This window comes from Myotis daubentonii, chromosome 1 (assembly GCF_963259705.1).
Source record: "Myotis daubentonii chromosome 1, mMyoDau2.1, whole genome shotgun sequence".
NCBI classification, from domain to species: domain Eukaryota; kingdom Metazoa; phylum Chordata; class Mammalia; order Chiroptera; family Vespertilionidae; genus Myotis; species Myotis daubentonii.
This window is the reverse complement of record NC_081840.1, coordinates 3293262-3313981: the sequence shown is the minus strand read 5'-3', so window position 1 is coordinate 3313981 and position 20720 is coordinate 3293262. Positions and strand designations below refer to the sequence as shown.

The window sequence follows — 20720 nt, the reverse complement described above, 5'->3', positions numbered from 1 at the left end:
ACCAGTTTGGCTCAGTGGATAGAGCACTGGCCTGCGGACTGAAGGGTCCCAGGTTTGATTCCAGTCAAGGGCATGTACCTTGGTTGCGGGCACATCCCCAGTGGGGGGTGTGCAGGAGGCAGCTGATCAATGTTTCTCTCTCATCAATGTTTCTGACTCTCTATCCTCTCCCTTCCTCACTGCAAAAAATCAATGGAATATATTTTAAAAAAAAAAGAAAGAAAAGCACAACAAATCAACAATGATGCTTTCCCAAATAGTAAATGTTTAGTATCTTTGCATCCCAATCTAAACAAAGCTCATACTACTGGTGAATTCCTGCCTCCTCATATTAGGCATTTGGTATATGCCAGTGAAGGCAAACCTATGACACGCATGTCAGAGGTGACATGCGAAATCATTTTTTGGGTTGATTTTTCTTTGTTATATGGCATTTAAATACATAAAATAAATATCAAAAATATAAGTCTTTGTTTTACTATAGTTGCAAATATCAAAAAATTTCTATATGTGACACGGCACCAGAGTTAAGTTAGGGTTTTTCAAAATGCTGACACGCCGAACTCAAAAAGTTCGCCATCACTGGTATATGCTGTGGCCCATGGTATTAACAGGGTCAATTGCCTCAGAGTAAGCAGCTACCAGCCAACAGAAAACACTTTATCATTTCTTTGTAGTTTTTAGTCAGTCAAGTTAAAACTGAAAGCCTGATATTCTTCTTTGGAAGCAATCAGACAAATCACAGTAATTTATTTAATGTATCAATACACCACAGTATAATCTGTTGTTTAAAGGCCTTAAACATAATGTGCCCATTCAGATTAAGCAGGAATAATAGGATACTGGACAGAAAAGAAATAGGGATCTCTCTAAACTATGTGAATGTGCATTAAATATTAATTTTTAGCAGGAATATTACATAGGTTAACGTATTTTAATTTTACTAACAGCTTAGAGTTAGCATATAGCCAAGACAATGCATTCACACACTATGAAATTATTCTAAGGATGGCTAATTTGCCTGCCATGTATTCTGTGTAAGTGGTACTAAAATAAATACATTTAGAACCTAATTGTATCTTCTTAAAATTCGTATTCCACGTGGATCATCCAGCCAATATTTAGAAAGCAGGAGCAGAAGTTCAGCCACAGATGAACTAAGTTTATGCTGAAGGGGAATAAATTATGATGAAGCCCAAGGCCAAACTTTGGAAATCTAACATTTATTTTGCAGAGAAATGTACTTGTACTTCAATTATAATAATGGCCAGATTAGTTTTCCTTTCTTTCAACTGCCCCTTTGTTCTCTCTCCAAAGGGTCTTCAAAAGAAATGCATACCTCTCTCTTCAAAGAATGTTTGGAAAACGTAGGTATAAAAGGACTTTTAATTTTTAGAAAGACAAATTATTACCTGAGTTATTTCCCCATTAAAGCCTTTCCTATCGCTGACCAATATTTAATACTGACATGATTACTAGTCTTCTCATTTTGTACGACTAGAAGTACAAGACCAGACAAACCACAGCACTCCTGAATCAATCTGCCAAGAACATTTTGAAAGAAACATAAAGAGACTCTGAAAAAGTATAAAAATGTATTGCAAAGAAACAGTCAAAAATACATTAATGCATAGTATTATTCACCATAACTCCAGGAAATGCAATTTAGAGGTCACTGATGACCAAGATGTCAGGAATATTATTCATAACCCCAAACTATAAAAACCACCATAAACTGCAAGAAACTGGTTTGTGGGCAAAATATAGAGGAAATATAAATCTGAAAGACAATTTTGTGACAGAAGAGGAAGAAAATAAAGATATGTTTAAAAATAACAACTACATTTTCTTTCCCCAGACTTCAATTTCCACAAATAAAAATGCTATACAATTCTGGAGAGCTGTAATCCAAAGATTAAAAAGTGACAAACACCTTTCCACCAAAGGCAGTGGTCACAAAATGGACTTTGTAACTGGTAAATCTATACATAGCTTTAAATAAAACAGTCACTAAAAATGCATACTAATATCTTAATTCTATGTTATACTTTCACGTATACCATAAGTATATAACAAATGTTACCATAAAAGATTTTACTATTCAAATGTTCTAAAAACAACTTGATATTGAAATTTAGTTCTATTAATACATGTAAACAGACTCCAACTGAGCTGATCAAACAGTTCCCAACAAGGTTCACAGGCAATGTGGTACAGTACTAGAATGAGAATGGAACATGGAACCCAGGGTTGAATTAAGGCCCAATCTACAACTTAGCACCCTTAGTTCTTTGGACAAGTAACTACTTTGAGCCTCAATTTAACCAACTTTAAGGAGAACTAATGTCTCCTCCAATGCTGTTATTTTGCTAACTGTAAACTGAGACTGTGCAATTACTTAAAAGGTGCTGAATATTCAAAACAATAAACAGAATAACAGACATGCATCCGTCCCACCAGAGAAATAGCTAATAATCCAAATGGACTCATTTTGCCTGTGAGTTGTCTTTATAAACTTGCCTACATGCATGTGAAGGTGAAATTTAATTGTAATGTTAAAGATGGCTTAGCTATCGAAGAATGTAATGTTCTAATGAATCAAAGATTTTAAAGATTATATATAATCAAGTCAAGACGCTTTTGCCTAAGTGACGGTGGGAGTTATTAGGACTAGAACTGAATCTATATATATAAAAGCCAAGCGACCGAAACAACAGAACGACTGGAACCAGTCGCTATGACGCTTACTGCAGCAGCCAACTGGCCCGATTGGGGCCCCGACCGGCCCCCGCACCCTGATCGGGAGTGGGGCCAGCTGGCCAATCGCCTGTGGCCCTCCCCCCAGCCAACCTCCCGCATGTCCCCCGCTCCCCCCCTCCCCTGCTGGCCTGGCCCAATCAGCCCCCAACGGGGCGGGCCGGCCGGACCCCACCCATGCACCAATTCGTGCACTGGGCCGGGCCTCTAGTAGGTTCATAAATGTACTCAACTCGAATACCTTCCCTCCCAACTTTTCCATGAAAAAGCATAAACTGAAAACATGCTTAAAATACCACAGTTTAAAACCATAACTAATATTCATTAAGCAGCAAACAATTCATTACACAATCTCCAAATCCTAAAACCTGTGAATCAAAATTTCTCACTTAGCCCAGCCAGAGTGGCTCAGTGGTTGAACATCGACCTAGGAACTAAGAGATAATATAAATTTGAAAGACAGATTTATATTTATCCTCTTAAATAAAGAAAAAATGTCTTTAAATCATGTGTCCTTTCCTCCACACTATGTTAAAAAACCACCAGAGCCCTAACCAGTTTGGCTCAGTGGATAGAGTGTCGGCCTGCGGACTGAAGGGTCCCAGGTTCGATTCCGGTCAAGGACATGTACCTGGGTTGCGGGCACAACCCCAGCAGGGTGTGTGCAGGAGGCAGTTGATTGATGTCTCTCTCTCATTGATGTTTCTAACTATCTCTCTCCCTTCCTCTCTGTGAAAAATCAATAAAATATATTTAAAAAAAAAAAAAACCACCAGAGCTGCTGCACTGACACCACCACTAAAAATAGCAGCTTGAGGCAGTTGTTAGCTGTTACTATACAGCAGTAATTCTCAAACTTTCTGGTCTTAGGATGATTTTATAACTTTTAAAATTTACTGAGGACCCCAAAGAGCTTTTGTTTATATGGATTTTGTCTCCCTGTATTTACTGCATTGGAAATGATAAACTGGGAAATTTCTTTAATGTTTACTCATTTAAGTAACAAGAAATCCATCACATCCTATCTAATAAAGAGGGAATATGCTAATTGACCCTCACACCGTTGCAAAGATGGCGGCACCCACAGCCAACAAGGAGGGAATATGCTAATTGACTGTCATGCCTTCAAGGATGGCAATGCTCAGCCCCCTCAGCCCCACCGGGGGCGCCTGCCTCCGGAGTCCCCCAGTCCTCTCAGCCCCACAGCAGCCCAGGGCCGACCCGAGGCGCAGGCGAGCCTTGGCTGTCGGCTGCCCAGCCGCCCAAAGCCGGCCCAAGGTGCAGGTAACCAGGGCCGGCTGAGGCTTGCACTGCCAGCAGTGGCAGCAGCAGAGGTGTGATGGGCGTATCGCCTTCCCCTGACCACCAGGTCACCTCCCACCCCTGAGGGCTCCTGGACTGTGAGAGGGGGCAGGCCAGGCTGAGGGCCCCCCCTTCCCGTGCATGAATTTTCATGCACCGGGCCTCTAGTGTTAACATAAATAACTTTAAAAAAAAATAACTGCTTCCCAAAACAAAAATTGTTAGAAGCATGACACTGTTTTACATTTTGCAAATCTCTTTAATTCTGGCTTAACCAGAGACAGCTGGATTCCCTTATTTGTTTCTGCATTCAATCCCTTTCAATAAGCTGTTTTTATAGCTACATATGAAGAAAACCTGTCATCATACCATTATAACTGGAGAAGAGTATTTTAGTAACCTTTCAAATAATTGTGGATAGTCTTCTTGGATACTACACCAAAACTCCACAAGTGATTATTTCATTCATATTATAGTATGAAATCTGAAACCAGATCAATAAACCCTTTGTACTTTGTTGCATTAAAATCCATTGGTCTACCTTGCACTTTGAATGTACCGTTTACTCACAAGTGATTTTATTATACCACTAGAGGCCAGTGCACGAGAACTGTGCAATGGGGTAGGGGGTCCCTCAGCCTGGCCTGTGCCCTCTCCCAGTGCGGGACCCCACAGCAGACATCCCTCTCGCAGTCCGGGACCCCTCGCTCCTTACCTCCCACCTGCAATGGAGGCGAGAGAGGCTACCGCCACCACTGCTGTGCTTGCCAGCCATGAACCCGACTTCTGGCTGAGCAGCGGTCCCCTTGTGGGAGCACACTGACCACGAGGGGGCAGCTCCTGCATTGAGCATCTGCCCCCTGGTGGTCAGTGAGAGTTATAGCGACTGGTCGATTTGCATATTACGCTTTTATTATATCGGCCTGGTGCACAAAAATTTGTGCACTCGGGGGGGGGGTCCCCTCAGCCCAGCCTGTGCCCTCTCGCAGTCTGGGACACCTCAGGGGATGACCACCTGCTGGCTTAGGCCCGCTCCCCGGGGGATTGGGCCTAAGATGGCAATCAGACATCCCTCTGGCAGCCCAGCAGCCCTCGGGGGATGTCCACTTGCCAGCGGGGAGCAGGCCTAAACTGCAGTCGGACATCCTTAGCGCTGCTGAGGAGGCAAGAGAGGCTCCCGCCACCACCACTGTACTGGCAGCCATCAGCCTGGCTTGTGCCTGAGCAGAGCTCCTCCCATGTGAGAGTGCCCTGACCAACAGAGGGCAGCTCCTGCATTGAGCGTCTGCCCCCTGGTGGTCAGTGTGTATCATAGTGACCAGTCATTCCCAGTCATTCTGCTGTTAGGGTCAGTTTGCATATTACCCTTTTACTATATAGGATAGAGGCCCAGTACACGGGTGGGGGCCGGCTGATTGGCCCTGAAGGGTGTCCCAGATCAGGGTGGGGGTCCCGCTTGGGTGCCTGGCCAGCCTGGATGAGGGGATGATGGCTGTTTGCAGCTGGTCGCACCCCCTTCAGGGTGGGAGTCCCCACTGGGGTGCCTGGCCAGTCTGGGTGAGGGGCTGAGGGCCGTTTTTAGGCTGGCGGGTGACTGAAGCTCCCAACCTCTCCTCTTCTATTTTTTTTTTTTTATTCTGGGATTTATTTACCTTCTATGGCTGTCACTGGAACTGAGAGCCGGCTTCAGCTCCGAGGCTCAGCTCCAGCTCTGAGACCTTGGCTGCTGAAAGCAGGTATCTGGGTTTGTTTGGCTTCTATAATTGAAACACTGTTGCAGCTCCAGCTCTGAGGCCCAGCTGGCTGAAAGCAGGTTTCTGGGGTTTGTTTAGCTTCTATAATTGCAACATTGTTTCTTAGAGTGCAGCTCAGAGGCCGGCAGTGGCAGGAGGGGAACCTTGGCTTCCTCCATCACTGAAGCAAGCAAGCCTCCTGTTCGCTTAAGCTGCTGGCTGCTAGCCGCCATCTTGGTTGGCAGTTAATTTGCATATCACCCTGATTAGCCAATGGGAAGCGTAGCAGAGGTACGGTTAATTACCCTTTTTGTCTTTTATTGATAGGATGATTGGTGATTTGGAATATGTGGGCTCACTGAATTATACATATCTTCCAGATGCTGACACATTATTACACACTATCCAAAAAACTACACAAATTAATATCACCACTAATCAAATTAGAAACATGTTTAATTGTTGAGAGGCTATCAAGCATTACAATGGCAGAACCACGCTTTCCAAAATTCTAATTTTGGCTTGAAAGCTCAAATTTTATCACTGACCATAAATACTATGTTATATTCCTTAAAGAGGCAGGCTCACTTCATTTTCAAGTAAATGCTAAATAGTCAAGTATGACTATCCACGGTACATCACTTGTTTTTTTTTAGGTAAAAATAGAGCTTCATAAGAAAAGCACTAGTTTAGTGCTTCACAAATCAAACAATCATACATGTGTCCTTCTCAAAACAGCCATTCTACTTTTTAGAAACAGCTTTATGTGTAATTCCCATTTTATCACAGAATGTTTAAAAGAAATTCAAAGATCAACATTTAATAAAACTAACATTACTGATTCATCAAGGACTTTTAATAAACTTGTATACGGTGAAGAAATACAATGACTACGACCACAATGCTAACTCTGCCTTGATTCTTCCTAAGCCCTGAATAGTATTAGCCATCATTTCTTTTGCACCATTGGTGCAAGTGTCAGTAGAGTATAAAATCATACCTCAGCACTGTTATGAAAATAGTTTGGATTTTATGTACTCCTTGAAAGGATCTCAGGAACTCCCACACCCCAAGGCTTCCACAGGTCACTCCATAAACCATTGCTATAAACAATATTAGTATCCACCAACATGTCCCAGTTCCAACTGATGACCACATCAAACTACTCCAATCCCTTTTGGTGACAGCCCCACAAATATTTGTGAGAAAAGTTATTATAGCCCCCAAGTCTCTTGCTAAATATCAGCAATCGGAATATAGTTTCCATCAGGACATTATACTCTGTATTAATGCAGTGGTTCTCAACAAAAAGATTTTGCCCCGGAGTACATATGGCAACATCTAGTCTTTTTTTGGTTATCACTACTAGGAAGATGGGAAGGTGGGGCTGCTGAAACCTAGCAGGTAGAGGGGCAGGAATGCTGTCATACACTCTACAATACACAGGACAGCCCCATGAGAGATTATACAGCCCAAAATGTGAGAAACTCCATTAATGAACCTCATTACCATCAAAACTGTCGGAAGCTTTCATCACCATGGCTCTTAAATCATATGAACCTTTCAAAATTATATATGCAATTATGTATGATTTTTAGACAAAATATGGGCTTGTTCACAATGTTGTATAATGACCTAAACTTCAATAATTTATTTTGATTTGGTCCAGTCTGACAGCTCACCTACGGTCTGTGCCTCAATCCTACCCACCCACCCAAATTTGACAGGACAGGCATACCCAAAATTAAAGTCAAAGTCAAACCTAATATAGCCTAGAAATCACAATTCAAAACTGCAAAGGAACAAAAATTAAAGACAGCTGACACCAGAACATGAAAAAAAAAGCAAATTAATGAGGGAAAGGGTCTATCTAACTAGGCAGATTTGGTCTTTTGTTGTACACTTTGGGTTAAAAATGAGAGGGCTAGCTAATGAAAAATTTGCCATATCGTTGACATTTCAAGAAGCACACTGGAAAGACAATAACCCGGTATAAATTTGCTGTCTTGACTGCCTTCCATCTTATACATTTGAACTACTGTCTAAGAATTTGAAGCACCTAGGTTTTCAAAGGAAATGTACACATCCCCCCTCAAAGAAAGTTTGAGAAAAGTAGGTATAAATCGACTTTCGCTTTCTAGAAAGACAATTACTTGAGCTATTTCCTCATTGAAGTCTTTTAATGCATACATTTCCTATCACTGATCCATTTTTAAATACAGCCAAGATTACCAGAAAGAGAAGTCCCTTTTCAAAAACAGCAACAAAATGTGAGCTAACACAAAGAAGTCACATGGCATCACTGCACACATTTAGGTTTATTGTAATAGCTGCTGAATGGGAAAAGGCCACAAAAATCTTGCTCAGACAGGGTTCTCCTTCCCGGTGTCTCTTTTCACCGTTCTATGAAAGGATGAATCAACTAGGAATCCTGCAGATTCTAAGATCTTAGGTCTGTATATTTAATTAAACTAACAAATATTCTCATTACAGAAGTATGTTGCTAAGCCTCTTGACAAAATGACAGGAGCGTGTGAAAAAAAGGAGTATGAAATTCCTTTTGAAACGATTGTGTAAAAAGCAGATGTCTTTAAAGCCTGTGTCAAAGTTAGAGCCTCACCTGTAAGAGACACGCACACACATACACGGATATATCTACACTCACGTACAGGGTGAGGGGACAGCAGATTCACAGCTGTTTGTATGGAACACAATAGTTAATAAATAACAACACAAAAATAAACTGTTTCTCATACAACCCTAAGCCTACTTTTGCCCCCACCCTATCTAAATGAAACTGTAAAGCTATCATCGATAGGTGCAAAAAAAGAAACTGTCTTTCCTTAAAAAACAAAAACCTGATGTGCTACAATAGGTGTCTAGAAACCATTATTTTGCATTTAAGTAAAAATTCCAGTGTCGAGGACATACCTCGTTTTGGAGCTACAAAGAAACCACCTCCTTCCCTCCCCCGTCTGACAGGGGCACTCCACTCTGAAATGCAGTCTCACTAGTTAGGCCTCAACGCGGCTGAATAAACGCAGAAAACAAGCTGCATGTAACCTGTCTATCCCAACGACGATCTCTAAAATGACATCGCCTCCTTTCAGTGAGAAAGGGGAAACTTTCTAAAAGTGTGAAATGCAGGCCTAGGGAGATTCCAAGGCACCAAGGGGACGGCTGCAGGTCTACAATCGGAAAAACACAAAGTATCGGGAAGAGGTGGCGGGAGGACGTATGTTGCAATTCGCGTGCAAATCCCATCAAAACAAACCGGGGCGAGCGAGCGACGCGGAAGCTGGCGCGTGTCGGAGGGCACCCCGGCCGGCGGGGGAGGAGGGGTTCGAACCGCGGGGCTCCACGCTCCAAGCCGGGCTTTGAACCAGCGCTGCAGCAGCCTCCGACGTGGAAGGGGGTTCACGCTGGGGCCCGGCTTGGGCATCCGGGACGCGCGGAGGGAGGCCGGGCGCAGGAGCAGCAAAATGCTCCGGGAGGCGCGCGCAGACCCGCGGGGAGCAGGGCCCCCCTTCCCCGCCGGACCCCGCTCGGGTTGTGTTTGGGTCCGGGGGCCGCGGCGGGGAAGCGGGAGTAGCGGGGCTGGGTTCCCGGCTCTCCCGGAAGGGGAAGGCCCCGGCCCGCCGGCGACCGAGGCCAGGAAGGGGTGGGGGAAGTGGGGCCCGAGCACCAGGGGAAGTGCGGCAGCGGGCGGGTGAGGAAACAGGAAGCACCCCAGTCCCGCCGACCTCCCCCCGCGGGGCGAGGGCCCGGCCCGCGCGCCACCCTCCCCTCCGGCCCCGACGCCCCCAAGGCCCCGCCAGCATGCGAAAGGAAACAGAACACAAATAACTTACAACGGCATCGTCTCCTGCGCCGGCACCGCCCAGTCACTTCCCCCCCGCAACCGCCGCCGCTGCCGCCCTGGGCATGATCCACTGAGGCGGGAGGGAGGGGGGGGCCTGCCGCAGCCCAGGGTCCAACCCCACTCCCGCACCCGCTCCCGCCGCTTTAAGCGCTTCTCCTCCTTCCCCCTCGTCCTAACATGGCGCCCGAGCGCTACCACAGCAACGTTCTAGAACCGCTGACGCCGCCACGCACGCCGGGCCCGCGCCTGCGCAGAGGCCACCCGGCGCCGCGAAGCCTCACGGGAAAGGTAGTTCGTGAGGCGGCGGACGGCCAGGCAATTTCCGCCGCAATTAGCATATTCCCACACGCCTCCGCGAGGAGTGCGGTGAGTCTGAGGGAGCGCGAAGGCCGTCCAGCCGGGATGCTCCCGTGGCGGAGGCGGGCGACGCGGCCGGACGGCGCGAGGACGGGCTCGGAGAGACCCCGGGACCGCGAGGGGCCGCTTCCAGCGCATTGTGAGGTCCCGCGGTTCTCGTCGCCTGAGGTCGCGGCGCCGATGGAGGCGCTTGAAGGGGAGCGAGGCGCCCACGGGTGCCCCAAGCGAGCGCGGGGCGCAGGACGGGGTCTCGTGGGTGGGTGCCTTGGGGTTGCAACGCGTTACCCAACGGCTTCCTACTGCTATGCAGAGTGAGACTCGGCCTCATCCCTGTGGAAAGTGGTTGTGCGGAGTGAGGTGCAGAGGTGTCTGGGGGACCCACCTTCTAGCCGGAAGTCCAGGGGGCTGGCGCTTGTGGGCTCTTCCGCCCACGGATGCCCCTGGGCGGGCTCCTGAGAAGTGTTTGTTGAATGAAGAAGTTCGCAGGACAGGGCAGGGCCCGCCCCGTCGGTAACGCGAGCTCATTGCACCCCGCTACCAGCGACGGAACCCACGGGGCAGGCTGTCGCTCGGGACAACATCGGGCGGCGGCGACCGGCGGCCTTTTAAGCGGGTCTTGGAGCTGTGGCGGGTGGATCTCTCCTGCCAAATCCGCTCAGTTTCCCCGAGGGAGGCTGTGTGACCCGGCCCTAGCCTCTCCCTAGGGTGGGGCCTGGAGCCTTCCCTCCCGCCCCCAGCAAGAGGGTGAGGAACGCAGCCCGAGCCACGCTCCACTCCGATCTGCCTCCCATCTTCACGCAGGTGGGTGCAAGGGCGGGGCAGGCAGGAGCCAGAGGCGGTGAAGTTGAAATTTTAAATTCCTTGCCCCCCAGAACAGTGGTTCTCCACCTTCTGGCCCTTTAAATACAGTTCCTCATGTGGTGACCCAACCATAAAATCATTTTCGTTGCTACTTCATAACTGTAACGTCGCTACTGTTATGAATCGTAATGTAAATATCTGATATGCAGGATGGTCTTAGGCGACCCCAGTGAAAGGGTCATTCGACTGTCAAAAGGGTCGCGACTCACAGGTTGAGAACCGCTGCCCCGGAAGCTCCAGTGGGGCATGTCGGGACTGCCGGCTCTGTGGGAAAATGCAGAGGCCAAACCGCCATCCACTGTGACCACGTGGGGCTCTGGCGCGCTCGGCTGGAGGAAGGGATGTAACCGCCAAGCTCCCACGGATTTGCGCGATCTCGGTACGAACAAAGGAGTGCGAGCTGCCTCACTGATGGCATTTCATCTCCTTTCGGATGTGCGGCATTAGAGAGCATCGGGAACGTTCATTTCACTGGTTCCTTTTTAAGTGTGGCTACCAGGGAGTGTTACATTGTGTGTGCGGCCGTCATTTCCTCCGAACAGCGCTGCCTGGAGGCAGGCCTGGATCGGGTTCCCACGTCTGCTTGCTCCTTACCCTCTTGTCACCAGGGCGGCCTGGCTTGAGGACCCAAGAGCAGACCTGCCCTTAAAAAGTTTGAAAGTCTGAGATCCAGAGAAACCAATAAAATATGAAGGCGGTGGCCTTAAAGCTTGCTCATAAAGATGGCACCAATGATGGGCTTTTTGAGTTCAAGAATGGGACCTTCGTGAGCTCAGGGCTGTCCTCTGCGGGGCATCTCAGCGGAAAGGAGAGATGGACATCAGCCTGGAGCTACCCCGCACCCCGTTGGTGTCAGCCTTCCCTAGGCTGCTGCAGCCAGGCAGCACAACTGAAGAAAATTTGTAACGCTGCTCGCTCAAGACGATTAAAGGGAACTATCTTTGCAGATGGAGTTAAGGTGGATTTTACATAGGAGGTGACTTTAGAAATGTCCTGATAGGAGAGTTAAGACTTGCCCTGGATGGTTTGGCTCAGTGGATAGAGCATTGGCCAGCGAACCAAAGGGTCCCCGGTTCGATTCTGGTTGCAGGCTCCTCCCCGGCCGGAGCCCTGGTCAGGACGAGTGCAGGAGGCAACCAATTGATGTGTTTCCTTCACATCGATATTTCTCTCTGTCTTTCACTCTCTTCCACTCTCCCTAAAAATCAATGGAAAAATGTCCTATGGAGGTCACAGTTCGATTCCCAGTCAGGGCACATGCCTGGGTTGCAAGCTCCATCCCCCAATAAGGGGCTTGCAGGAGGCAGCCAATCAATCGTTCTCTCTCATCATTGATGTTTCTATCTATCCCTCTCCCTTCCTCTCTGAAATCAATAAAAACATATTTTAAAATCATTTAAAAATAAAAGTACTTTTTTAAAAAAGATGACAACAGAAGGGGGAAGGAAAAGAAATCTTGATAGAAAACAATATTTGATAACTACATGAGCATATCAGGTAGAGGGAAAAATTAAAAAGCAAAAAGGTGCTAAGTTGGGGTTATTTTCCACTATGAAAAAATACAGTGAAGATCTCTGACCCACGTAGACCTTAAATTCTGAGGGTTTTGGGCAAATAATCCCATAATCAGGTGGGGATTACAGGTTGTGATTAAGAACCATGAAAGAGAGAAATTAGGTGTTAGGATTACAGGGAGGTCAACTTTAGAAAGAGTGGCCAGACAAGGCCTCTTGCAAGTGCTGACCTTTGAGCTGAGAGGCCTGAGGCCATTCTGAGAGATTTGAATTTTATCTTCTCTAGCTGGAGAAGCCATTGAAAGTTTAAAACTGAACGAGATTACATTTATATGTTTTGAAAAATCAAAAGAGTAGGCAATGGCCCTGACTGGTTTGGCTCAGTGGATAGAGCGTCGGCCTGCAGACTGAAGGGTCCCAGGTTTGATTCCGGTCAAGGGCATGTACCTTGGTTGTGGGCATATCCCCAGTGGTGGGTGTGCCAGGAGGCAGCTGATCGATGTTTCTCTCTCATCAATGTTTCTAATTTACCCTTCTCCCTTCCTCTCTGTAAAAAATCAATAAAATACATTTTTTTAAAAAAAAGTAGGGAATGAATTTGAACTAGGAGAGATTTTCAAGTTGAAGAACCTTGCCGGGGTTCAGGCAAAAGATGATGACACTTGAAATAAAGGAGTAAAGGAACCAGGTTGAGAGATTTAGGCAGGGTCCTTAATCCTGGTTGTGGGAGGTGATGGAGTGGGAGAAGACAAACATTATGTAGAAAGGTTCTAGCCCTGATTGGTTTGGCTCAGTGGATAGAGCGTTGGCCTGCGGACTGAAGGGTCCTGGGTTCGATTCCAGTCAAGGGCATGTACCTTGGTTGCAGGCACATACCAGTAGGAGGTGTGCAGGAGGCAGCTGATCGATGCTTCTCTCTCATCGATGTTTCTAACTCTCTTTCCCTCTCCCTTCATCTCTGTAAAAAATCAATAAAATATATTTTAAATCAAAAATTAAAAAAAGAAAGGTTTTAGGGAGGGTGACAGAATGAATGGAGCTACCCAGTCACTGCAATCTATATATATTTAAGAGGCTAATATGCAAAGTGTCCCCTCAGGAGTTTGATCACTTGCTATGATATGCACTGATGACCAGGGTGTAGCTTGGAATGAAGGAAGGCCCCAGCCAGCAGCTGGAAGGCCCCGATTGGCCCTGATCACCCGCCAGGCCTAAGGACCTACCTGTGCATGAATTTCATGCACCAGGCCTCTAGTGCAACTAAAATTTCACACATGGGTAATGAACTAGGTGTTCACACATCCCCAACTTTTAGGACCCAAGTTTAAGGATAAAACTTGAGCCAAGGAAAGTGGAGAGTAAGATAACGCCAATTATCAGTCTGTGGTTAAGCCGGTGAAGCCTTGTGGTGCCTGTTCTCAGAGCCCCTGCCCACTCCTTCCAGCTGCTTCCTGTCTCCACTCCACTGCCTGCCCTTCACCCCCGCCCTCGCCCACCCCAGCTCCATTTCTACCAGCTGCTCAGAAGGGGGAAGATGTTTTCAACCATCATCTTAAGTTTCATTCCAATGGCAATGTCATACACAGAGGGAAGAATTCTTAAACTGGTTCTCAGGTTCACAGTGCATTTGAATCCAAAAAAATGCACCCAAATGTTCTTGGGGGCAGAACCTCTTCACATACTGGGAGCGACCTGGCTTGTGACTCAGTGTCACTTAGGAGATACTGGGTGAGATGGAGATTCTCAGCTCAGTAATGAAGCACAGTGACTCATTTGGCTATTTACTTGTGCACACTTTGTAAAAAAGTTTAGTTAAAAACCAGATTTGTGAGTCACCTAAGTAAAAATAACATTAGCACTTTAACCGAATGAGTACTGCTACTCTTAAGCAGTCTTTTCTTTAAATTCTCATTCCCCTTTCAGATGTGTGTTTATGTCTTGAAGAATGTGCCTCCCACCATTTGCATGGAAGAGAAGAGAACCACAATAGCATGTGGATTAGAACCTGTGCCTCCTCTAGTTTCTGCCTCTCAGTCAACAGCACAGTAATCAGGCCAAAGCACCGATCAGTCTCCGTGACTCCTTCCTTCCCCTCACTACCCACAGCCAATCAATGATTGAGTCCCATTGATGCCACCTCCAACATCTGAAATCCATTCCCTTCTCTCCACCTCCTCTGCCACCACCCCAATCTTAGCCACTGTCTTCTCTTAGACCATTGCCATATGCTCAGTACCCCTCCCACTTCCTCTCATGCTTTTCTCCAGACCATTCTCCATATAGCAGCTGCTCCAGATGTATCACCTGCCCCCCCCCCAAATTAAACCCAAATGTCATGGCTTCCTGTTGCTCTTAGAATAAAACCAAGCTTAACAATGGCTTACAAGACCCTGCATAATCTGTCTCTTAATTCTCTCTCCAGCCTCATCTCAAACTCTTCCCCTTTCCTGGCTGTGCTACAGCCCTCCTGCCCTCCTGGCCTCTCTTCTGTTTTTTTCCCTAAAGTATTTTCATTGATTTCAGAGAGGAAGGGAGAGGGAGAGAGAGCAGAAACATCTACGATGAGAGAGAACCATGGATAGGCTGCCTCCTGCATACCCCTACGGGGAACTGAGCCCACAACCCAGGCATATGCCCCGACCGGGAATCAAACCGTGACCTCCTGGCTCACAGGTTGACACTCGACCACTGAGCCACACCAGCTGGGCCTGGCCTCTCTTCTTTTCCTTCCACACGAAAAGCTCCTTCCTGCCTCTGGGCCTCCACACTGTCCCAGTCTGCGGTACTGCCTCGTTCAGTGGCTGACTCATTTTCCAGTGAGTCAGAAGCTCTATGTCACCTTCCTCATACAGGCCTTCCAGACCACTTATCTAATCTTTGTTTATTTGCTTCATACTGGTAGTCCTTATCACATAACCAGAACTTTCTGTTTAATTTTTTAAAATTATTTATTCTGTCGTTCTCACTAAAATAAAGCTCCATGAAAGTAGAGACCCTGATTATCTACACTAATAAAAGACAAACATGCAAATTGACCATACCTTCGCTACGTCTTAAGCCATGCCCACCAGTCAATCAGAGTGACTATCTGCAAATTAACCCAGCCAAGATGGCGGCTGGCAGCCACGGAGCTGGAGCAAGCAGGAGGCTTCCCTCCTATCCGCCTGGCCGGCTCTGAGCTCCTCTCAAGGCTACAAAGTTTCAATTATAGAAGGTAAATAAATTTATAATCCCATTGTCCCCTCATCCCCCCAGTCTTGCCCTCACCCTCACCCCCTGTTGTCTGCGTCCATAGATTATGCTTATAGAGCCTGCAACCTTTTGTGCATTACAAGGGACCATCAAGAAAGTGAAAAGACAAGCCACAAAATGGTAGAAAATATTTACAAGTCATTTATCTGATAAGGATCTTATATCCGGAATATATAAAGAACTCTTACCCAGCCCTTGTGACTCAGCATGGACCCATGAACCAGGAGGTCACAGTTTGACTCCCGGTCAGGGCACATACCTGAGTTTCAGGCACCATCCCCAGTAGGGAGCATGCAGGAGGCAGCCTATTGATGATTCATCATTAATGTTTCTATCGCTCTCTCCCTCTCTCTGAAATCAATAGAGACATATTTTTTTGTAAAAATAACTCTTACTACTCAATAACAAAGGATCAACAGCCCAAATAAAAATTGAGCAAAGGACTTGAATATACATTTCTCCAGAGAAGATGTACAAGTGGCCAGCAAGCACATGCAATGATGCTTAGTCACAACGTGATACACACTCCATTACCATTAACTTCACGCGTGCACACACACACACTAACCACTGTTGATACGGATGCAGAGAAATTAGAATCCTCAGATACTGCTGCTGGGAATGTAAAATGATGCAGCCCTGTGGAAAACGGTTTGGCACTTCCTCAGTAAGTCGAATGTAGAGTGACCATATGACAGCAATTCTACTCCTAGATTCCTACCCAGGAGAATTGACAACAGGTGTCCAAACAAGAACTTGTACAGAAATGTCCACAGCAGCTGTATGCACAATATTTAAAGGTGGAAACAGCCCAGATGTCCATCAACAAGTGAATGATTAAACTGAGCGTGGTCAGTCCACCCGATGGAATACTATTCAGCCGTAAGAAGGAATGAAGCACTGACACCTGCTCGGCCTGGCTGGACCTGGAAGAGAAGCAGACCTGAAAGGCACAGTGTGTATGATTCTGTTTATATAAAGTATTCAGAATAGAGAAATCCATAGAGACAGACCGCATATCAGTGGCTGCTAGGACAGGGATGGGGAACATCGGCCCGCGGGCCATATAAGGCCCATGAGATCCTTTGGTCTGGCCCTGCCAGGGCATTAGATGTGAATTAATTAAATTTTTGACCAAACATAGCAGGCTAATTTTTTTAAAATATATATTTTTATTGATTTCAGAGAGGAAGGGAGAGGGAGAGAGAGATAGAAACATCAATGATGAGAGAGAATCATTGATCAGCTGCCTCCTGCATGCCCCACACTGAGGATCAAGCCCACAACCCGGGCATGTGCCCTTGACTGGAATTGAACCTGGGACCCTTCAGTCCACAGGCTGATGCTCTATCCACGGAGCCAAACCAGCCAGGGCCAGGCTAATTTTTTAAGTTGATAGTTTTGTATGGCCCGTGAATGATGTTATAAATACCCAAATGGCCTTTGGCAGAAAAAACGTTCCCTAACCCTGTGCTGGGAGCTGAGGCAAAGAAATAATGGGGACATGGTTTCCATATGGCGTGAGGAAAAGGTTCCGGAGCTAGATAGTGGTGGTGAGTGAACAACACAGCGTACTGTCACTGAACTGCACACTGTAACGTGGTTACAATCATACATTTTATGTTCTGTGTATTTATCACAATAAAAAAATAGCGCGGTTATATTCAGATTACATTATCTAAAGGGATGAAATAGATACAGCGTTAAAATCAACCTAAACAAACTTCTCCCTCGGTGAAGTTCTGGGAAGTACACGGCCTTTAGGACAGGAGGAGCCCAGAGGGTGATTGCTCATGCCTGTGTTGTACAGTCAGTTTGTTAAAAATATTTGCCTGTTTTCTGGTGACCACAGATACTAGAATTATTCGTTCTGTTACATGAGTGTTTCTGCCCAGAGGTTCCTAGGGCTCTCGGACTCACTGGCTGGGGCCCTGACCCTGAACTCAGACCGCAGCCTTGCGGAAGCCCGGCCCCTCTGGCTCCCTGGGACTCACAAAGCATCCACGTCCTCACTTCTTTCCGTGTCCAGCGCCACAGGCACTTGGGCCCCAGCACATTGTGTAAACCCATTAGTCTACATGTTCAAAGAGTAGATGGTCTGACGCTCCCCACACTATCGATCACTGCCAACATTAGTGTGCAGACTGCGGAGACTAAGCCTGAACTCTCAGATCGCTGTGTGTCCCGTGAGCTCTGCACAGATACCTTACCAAATGCACCTTTCACATATCATTTTAATGAAGTCGCCGCTCATTGCCATGTAGCATTTCCTAATGATTTTACTTAATAAAATATTTGCTTGCAGGGCAGGGGGAGGGGGAGAATTTTCCAAAAGCTGGGAAAGCATATTTTAAAACAATTTTTCGAATTGCAATGTCCATGACAATGTCAGAGTCCTCTCCAGCTCTGCGCAGGGCTGTGGCTCGAGGTCCTCCACGTCACAGTGTTGCGGGATTGTGCTTGAAGAGGTACTCTGCCTGCAAGGGGGAGAAGGAATAGAGGCGGGTCGGCAATGAGAAGGCACTTCAAGGTACTTGTGGGCCACATATTTGTACTATTAACGTGCACAATTTAAAAATAAAAGTGTACAAACCTCTTACTTTCAAATGAGTAATAAAACTCTTCTTATAGCTAAGTGCAACGAGCCAGCCAGAGAAAGACAAATACCACATTATCTCACTTATAGGTGGAATCTGACGAACAAAATAAACAAAATAGAAATAGACTCATAGATAGAGAACAGACTGACAGCTGCTAGAAGGGAGGGGGCTTGGGCGGCTGGGTGAAAAGGGGGAAGGGATTAAGGAAAAAAATAACTCATAGACACAGACAACAGCATGGTGACTACAGGAGCAGGAGGGGTGGGGGGTAGTCGAGGGGATAGGGGGATAAATGGTGACAGAGGAGACTTGCCTTTGGGTGGTGAACACACAATGCAGTACACAGATGATGCGTTATAGAACTGGACTCCTGAAACCTGTGTCATTTTACTAACCAATGTCACTCCAATAAATTCAATAAAATTTTTTTTTAAATCTTATTATAAACTGTGAAGGCATTAGAGCAGCGGTTCTCAACCAGGTGGCGACCCCTTTGCCGGTCGAACAACCCTTTCACAGGGGTCGCCTAAGACCATCCTGCATATCAGATATTTACGTGATGACTCATAACATTAGTAACATGACAGTTATGAAGTAGCAACGAAAATAATTTTATGGTTGGGTCACAACATGAGGAGCTGTATTTAAAGGGCCAGAAGGTTGAGAACCACTGCATTAGAGGCTATTTCCCAAATGCCAGACACACAATTTCTCTATGTCAACTGGCTTCCCATTTAGATTCAGGTATATTTTATTTTCAAATTGATATTAAAAAAACAAGCACCCTCAATCTCTTACCAGAAAATCCACAGGATCCTCTGGTCTGACCTTGCAACACTCGTTCAGACCCTGCATGAGCGTTGGCATAACGTAAGTCATTAAGTAGTTTCTCAGGGGAGCAGACTGAGCCTCGAGTAATTCGGTTTCTTCCCTTTTCACTTCTTCTAGCCGTCTATTCTACAAGTAGAACACGGGGGGGGGGGGGGGGGGAAGAGTCAGAAAAGGGAGAACTCTTTCACACGACTCACCCCACAATGCATCAGAACTAGAGCGTGCTAGAAATGGCCGCCGCATTATTATAAGATGGCCTTTCCAACCCGCAGAGAATAGACAGAAAGGGTGGTATAACCATGGAAATAGTAAGCTGGATCCCTACCTCACTTCTTAAACAGAAATCATTTCTAGCTGTCTAGATGAAGAAAAGAAGGGAGGAGAGAGAAGGGGGGAGAGAGGGAGGAAGAGAGGGAGGGAGGGAAGGAAGGAGGGCCATCCTATATAATAAAAGAGAAACATGGTAATTGGCATACGACCGCTACCCTTCCCATTGGCTAATCAGGGCAATATGCAAATTAACTGCCAGCCAAGATGGTGGCCAGCAGCCAGGCAGCTTGAAACTAACATGAGGCTTGCTTGCTTCAGTGACGGAGGACTCCAATGTTCCCCGCCTGCCGCTGCAGGCCTCTGAGCTGGCAGTTTGAAACATAGTTACAAAAATAGAAGCTAAACAAAACCCCAGAAACCAGCTTTCAGCTAGCCGGGATCTCAGACCTGGAGTTGATACAGAGTTTCGATTGTAGAACTTAAACAAACCAGATACCTGCTTTCAGGAGCGGAGGCCTAAGAGCTGGAGCCTCAGAGCTAAAGCTGGCCCAGAATAAAAAAAAAAAAAAAAAAAGCAGTTGGGAGCTTCAGTCCCAGCCTGAAAATAGCCCTCAGCCCCTCAGCCAGACTGGCCAGGCACCCCAGTGGGGACCCCCACCCTGATCCAGGACACCCTTCAGGGCAAACCAGCCAGCGCCCACCCATGCACCAGGCGTCTATTCTATATAGTAAAAGGGTAATATGCCTCCCAGCACCGGGATCAGCATGACAGGGGGCAGTGCCCAAACCACCTGATCGCCCTGTGGCTCTGTGTGTGACAGGGGGCGGGGCCACAACCTCCCTATCGGCCCTGCTCTGTTCCTGACAGGGGAAGGCACCCCAACCCCCTGATCGGCCCTGCTCTGTGCCTGATAGGGGGGAGCTCCTCAACCTCCTGATCGCCCTGCGGCTCTGTGTGTGACAGGGTGCAGCGCCCCAACCCCCCCACCCCATGGGCCCTGCTCTGTGTGTGACGGGGTAGAGCCATAACCTCCCCATCGGCCCTGCCCTGAGTGTGACAGTGGCGGTGCCCCAACCCCCTGGTCGGCCCTGCTCTGTGGGTGATATAGGGCAGCGTCCCAACCCCCTGATCCGCCCTGCTCTGTGCGTGACGGGGTGGCACCACAACCTCCCCATCGACCCTGCCTTGAGTGTGACAGGGGGCGGTGCCCCAACCCCCCAATCGGCCCTACCCTGAGCGTGACTGAGGGTGGCATCGCAACCTCCCAATCTGCCCTGCTCTGAGCCCGACCAGGGGCTGCACCTAGGGATTAGGCCTGCCCTCTGCCACCCGAGAGCTGGCCTAAGCCAGCAGGTCATTATCTCCCGAGGGGTCCCAGAC

General features: G+C 47.2%; 2 protein-coding genes and 1 long non-coding RNA gene across 4 annotated transcripts in view; 1 reads left to right on the top strand and 2 right to left on the bottom strand.

The window, feature by feature from the left end:
- PAPOLA (poly(A) polymerase alpha) overlaps positions 1–9821 on the bottom strand; it is a 61134-nt gene extending 51313 nt beyond the window's left edge. The window contains exon 1 of the mRNA XM_059686073.1: positions 9644–9821. Coding sequence (XP_059542056.1) covers positions 9644–9651 — 8 coding nt within the window. The 5' untranslated portion in view covers positions 9652–9821. The remainder of the gene's footprint in view (positions 1–9643) is intronic.
- A 163-nt stretch (positions 9822–9984) lies between these two features.
- LOC132229511 (uncharacterized) lies at positions 9985–12971 on the top strand. Its single transcript, XR_009451698.1, has 2 exons — positions 9985–10812; positions 11022–12971. It is a non-coding gene; the product is annotated as an uncharacterized LOC132229511 (long non-coding RNA).
- A 4428-nt stretch (positions 12972–17399) lies between these two features.
- The window catches only part of AK7 (adenylate kinase 7), a 41878-nt gene continuing 38557 nt past the window's right edge, over positions 17400–20720 (bottom strand). Inside the window, exons 17-18 of one of the 2 annotated variants that reach the window (XM_059686058.1) lie at positions 19037–19195; positions 17400–18115 (exon numbers count right to left, since the gene is read on the bottom strand). In XM_059686058.1, coding sequence (XP_059542041.1) covers positions 18077–18115; positions 19037–19195 — 198 coding nt within the window. In that variant the 3' untranslated portion in view covers positions 17400–18076. The remainder of the gene's footprint in view (positions 18116–19036; positions 19196–20720) is intronic. The other variant, XM_059686061.1, reaches the window with a different exon arrangement.